This window comes from Bombina bombina, chromosome 3 (assembly GCF_027579735.1).
Source record: "Bombina bombina isolate aBomBom1 chromosome 3, aBomBom1.pri, whole genome shotgun sequence".
Lineage (NCBI taxonomy): Eukaryota > Metazoa > Chordata > Amphibia > Anura > Bombinatoridae > Bombina > Bombina bombina.
The window spans coordinates 866025747-866028246 of NC_069501.1; the positions used below are offsets into that span (position 1 = coordinate 866025747).

General features: G+C 46.1%; 1 protein-coding gene across 1 annotated transcript in view; it reads left to right on the forward strand.

Moving 5' to 3' along the window:
- Window positions 1-288: 288 nt before the first annotated feature.
- The window catches only part of SOX21 (SRY-box transcription factor 21), a 7878-nt gene continuing 5666 nt past the window's right edge, over window positions 289-2500 (forward strand). The window contains exon 1 of the mRNA XM_053704919.1: window positions 289-1964. Coding sequence (XP_053560894.1) covers window positions 1111-1917 — 807 coding nt within the window. The 5' untranslated portion in view covers window positions 289-1110 and the 3' untranslated portion in view covers window positions 1918-1964. The remainder of the gene's footprint in view (window positions 1965-2500) is intronic.

Genomic DNA, 2500 nt, shown 5'->3' on the forward strand with positions numbered 1-2500 from the left:
GGAGAAAATGAGTTCGTATAAAAATGTATATTCTTTGCACCCCTGCTCAGCACCCATATCCATAACAGCACCCATCTCTTCGGGTCACCAGCTTCTCCAGTTCCCAGGCTGTCAATCCATTAGGTGCAGAATGGGAAAGCCAAGGCTACCCGCTCAGTGTCTTGCTACTCACAACCCCTCCCTCTCCTATCTTCACTCACACACACACCCTTCTGTATATCCCGCCCAGTTTCAGTTACCAAAAAAAATCTCTTTTCTCGTTTTCCCTCAGTCAGACAGAGGGGAGTGGAGATCAGACAAGGAACTTGGCTAAGAAGAAGCAAGTTAGATAACTGGTGCACCTGGATGGAAGAGGGCAATATACTGACTGTGATCAGAGTGTACCTGACTTTATATACTTTCCTGATTCAGCTGCATTATTCCTTCAATTAAAATCAGGGACTGTTGCAAGAAACGGAGGTCCTTTGTGATGGGGCATTTTGGAGTCCAGCAGATACTAGAGTGGTCGCCAAAAAAGATCTATTGGACATGCGCTTGCCAATAGGATCCGGGAGGAAATTTGTATCTGAGCACCTCGGCTTTGCAACAACAACTGTGATTTGGTTTGCAGGGATTGTAATTGTTCCGCCTTATACTTTGTTTTGATTGACTCCTGCACTAGTTCTTCCTTCTGTCAAGTGTGACAAGACAATCCTATAGCCACAGAGTCCAAGTCAGGAATAATTGTAATCCATGCACTGTCTCCATCAAGCGCCTCGCTATTCAGTTGGGATCTCCATACTGATATATACAAACTTTCCAGGCTAAGTTATCCTCTTCATTTCAAGAAAAACTACTGGATTTTCCGTCTCTACTTTCTTCTCACTAAGAGTGGGTCTGCTAATTGGAGAACAGACGACAATTATGCTGTTAAATAGTATTTAAAAGTATAATATACAGTTACAATAGAAAATAAGCCTAATTTATGCAAGATATTTATATTTTGATATCAGTATTTACCTAGGTGGATGGAGATATTATACTATTCCCATAATTAATTTTATTAGTAGTGAGGAAACCTGGGAAACAACTTGAAAAGCATCTTGTTCGGGATAACTGAAGTCAGTGGAGATGTCCAAGCCGGTGGACCACGTGAAGAGGCCGATGAACGCATTCATGGTCTGGTCCAGAGCCCAGAGGAGAAAGATGGCTCAAGAAAACCCTAAAATGCACAACTCAGAGATCAGCAAGAGATTGGGGGCTGAGTGGAAGCTGCTGACAGAGTCAGAGAAGAGACCCTTCATTGATGAAGCCAAGAGACTAAGGGCTATGCACATGAAAGAACACCCGGACTACAAATACAGGCCACGCCGGAAGCCAAAAACTCTCCTAAAGAAGGACAAGTTTGCCTTCCCAATGCACTACAACCTGACTGGGGACCACGAGGGACTGAAGGCCGCCGGGTTGCATGGGGCTGGTGTCCTCACTGACTCATTACTGTCAAACCCGGAGAAGGCTGCTGCAGCAGCAGCAGCGGCCGCAGCGAGGGTATTTTTCCAACCTTCAGCAGCGGCAGCAGCTGCCGCAGCCGCTGCAGCAAGTGCGTCCAATCCTTATTCTCTGTTTGACCTGAGCTCTAAAATGGCAGAGATCACATCCTCATCCTCATCTCTTTCCTATGCATCATCCCTCGGGTACCCCCAGGCAGGTGGTGGCTTCTCTGGGGTAGCTGCAGCAGCAGCAGCGGCAGCAGCTGCCAATGGGACTCACACTCACTCCCACCCCTCTCCTGGGAACCCTGGGTATATGATCCCCTGCAACTGCACAGGCTGGCCAAGCCCAGGACTTCAGCCCCCTTTAGCTTACATTCTATTCCCGGGCATGGGGAAGCCCCAAATGGACCCTTACCCTGCAGCAGCCTATGCAGCCGCCTTATGACATCATGGCTGCCCGTCTAAGGGCACCGGTGATACATCATCAGCCAGGTATGAGAGGATGTGGAACACATGGACTCAGCCATAGGATAATAAAACACTACAAGAGGGCAGTTACATTGGTGACTACTCTATTGGCTGTGTTGACTTGATTTACTGTGAAATGGTGATATGTTTCAAAATGTTGTAATTCCATACTGGGTGATGCCTTTTCCCTTTTAACACATACATTGTGAGTGGGCAAAGAGCATATTACTGTGCTTCAGTCAGATAGTTTATTATATTTACCACCATTGCTGTGCAAAGGTTTCTACCGCTGAAGTAGTTCATACAGCAGGAGATCATTCACCAAGTAAAGAACATTTCAGCTACTTTTTCACACTTTCCTCTGCACTTCTCTGCTTTTGGTCCTTAGACCGGTCAGGTATTAGACTGAAGGCTACTGAACTCCCCATTTGTTGCATGCACTAGACTAGCTGGACTATAAAGTAAGCGATTTCTTGGCATAATACCTGGGGATCTGGTAGAACTGGTTTCCAACAGATGAAATAAGATTAGAGGGGACTTTACCTATTCCATATAAATCC